The 2,023-nt window shown below is 41.2% G+C and overlaps 1 protein-coding gene across 1 annotated transcript; it reads right to left on the reverse strand.

Moving 5' to 3' along the window:
• Positions 1-254: 254 nt before the first annotated feature.
• Positions 255-985, reverse strand: LOC107144236 (prothymosin alpha). The gene has a single exon (XM_015488043.2). It carries the CDS (start codon positions 779-781, stop codon positions 449-451), a length of 333 nt encoding a protein of 110 aa, XP_015343529.1. The 5' UTR covers positions 782-985; the 3' UTR covers positions 255-448.
• Between the last annotated feature and the right edge of the window lie 1,038 nt (positions 986-2,023).

Consider the following 2,023-nt stretch of genomic DNA (forward strand, 5'->3'; position numbering starts at 1 on the left):
TTTTTTTACAAGGTTTTTTTTCTCCTTTGAGATTATAATGAACATGGTCACACCACAAGTAAAGTCAGAAGTAGGACAGAGAACGCTCCAAAGGCTGGTTTGGTCATCCGAGATCATTAAAAATGGCTGACCCCTAACAATATGTACAAAAATATAAAATGTAAATAAAAAATACAAACAAATTTTCCTTTTTTAAAGTACTTTTAAGAAAAAAAGCAGGGCCTTGGAAGTTTTGGTTCTTTTTTCCTCCCCTGTTGCAAATTCACGTTGTGGTTTTGGTTGGGTGGTGAAGAGCGCACGTCATCTGCGGGTGGCACTGCCCGTGGTGGGCCGGCGGGCGGGCCTCTCTACTCGAAGGTGACCACGTTTAGATTCTGAGACGGGAAGTGGAGGGTGAATAGGTCACGGTGGCCTTTTATTTTTAGTTTAACTTTTCCTTTTTTGCTGTCTAGTCATCCTCATCGGTCTTCTGCTTCTTGGTATCAACATCATCATCCTCGTCATCTTCAGCTGCCCGTTTGCCCGTAGCTGCCTCAGCCTCCTCATCTTCATCTCCATCCTCTTCCTCACCATCACCTTCCTCCTCCTCCTCCTCTTCCTCACCACCCTCTTCCTCTTCTTCATCTACCTCATTGTCAGCCTCCTGCTCCCCATTTTCCTCATTAGCATTCCCATTAGCAGGGGCGTCTCTTCCATTCTCTGCCTCCTCCACAACTTCCTTCTTCTCCTTTAAGTCCTTGGTGGTGATTTCAGAGCTAGTGTCCACGGCCGCGTCTGACATGGTGGGGCACGCCGGTGATCCGATGCAGTGGGTTAAAAAGGAAACTAGAGTTCAGGGACTCTGGCGATAAAGCTGCCGGAGTCCGCGGCGGAGGTGGAGGCGCGCGGCGGAGGTGGTTGCGGCGAGAGGGGAGCTGGACCCAGGAACAATGCAAAGATGGCTTTTCAGAGCAGCCAGTGGGGCCAATTGTTTCATTTAAATGAAGAAATAAATAGCTAAGACTTTTCTATCACTATTAATCTGTCTTCAGTCTTTGCCTTTGTAGGTTTATCTATGAACAAAGCTATATAATTGTACTAGGTGCTCCAAGCTAACTGTTTTTTTTTTTTTTTTTTTTTTTTTTGCTGTGCTGAGGATGGAACCCAGGCCCTTGATCATGCCAGGCAAGTGCTCTACCGCAGAGCCACATCCCCAACCCTTTCTGTTTCCTTTTAATCCCCAGGGCAAAAATGAGTTCCATTTAAGCAAAGTGTTTCTCCCCACGCTTTCCCTAACTTTAAAAATCTGACAAGAAGAAAGTACTATTCACCAGAGGGAGGAAAATACTTTATAACATCAGAAGTAGAAAAGCTAAAGGCATAAAAAGTAATGGAAGAACATTCAAGCTGCTCTTTAAATTGTTTTCGGGTCTGTGTATGCCCGAAGCCATCAAATTACTTTTAAAGTGACTTCAAGTGCTGAAATTCTGTTATTCTGTGAAATTCTGTGATGAAAGTATTAATATTATTCAAGAACAACAATGTCTTCTACCTTATTTCATTTACTTTAGTTTATCATACAATTAATACACAGAAAAGCATAATTTTATATACCTTGCAATCAATACATTATAAGATAGAGAGATCTTAACAAAATGCATTTGATATGACAAAATCCATACTTTTTCAACAAACATCTATGAATCACCTACAATACGCCAATCATTTGAATGAACACTGGGATATAATGATGAATAAAACAATCTCTGCACTTGATGAATTTGGTATTTGATCCAAAAGGGAGGCATTTTAAAAACACAAGCCAAATAATCATTATCAGAAAAATCATGGTAAATTTATTAAATGGATGACAATGGCTCAAAAATACAGTAGAAGCTCTCTTACCTATAATTCACCTAAGGTATCATGCCCAATTACCCTGTATCTGCTTTTTTTTTTTTTCCTAAACCATACTGACCACAGTCCACAGAACTTGGGTTCTAAACTCTTCTGCAGGATGTCTGTGTAGTGCTCTCACCAGCTG

Source organism: Marmota marmota, unplaced genomic scaffold (assembly GCF_001458135.2).
Source record: "Marmota marmota marmota unplaced genomic scaffold, marMar, whole genome shotgun sequence".
NCBI classification, from domain to species: domain Eukaryota; kingdom Metazoa; phylum Chordata; class Mammalia; order Rodentia; family Sciuridae; genus Marmota; species Marmota marmota.

Excerpts from the sequence above, each read along its gene's own strand:
- LOC107144236 (XM_015488043.2), bottom strand. The coding sequence starts at position 781 with ATGTCAGACGCGGCCGTGGACACTAGCTCTGAAATCACCACCAAGGAC.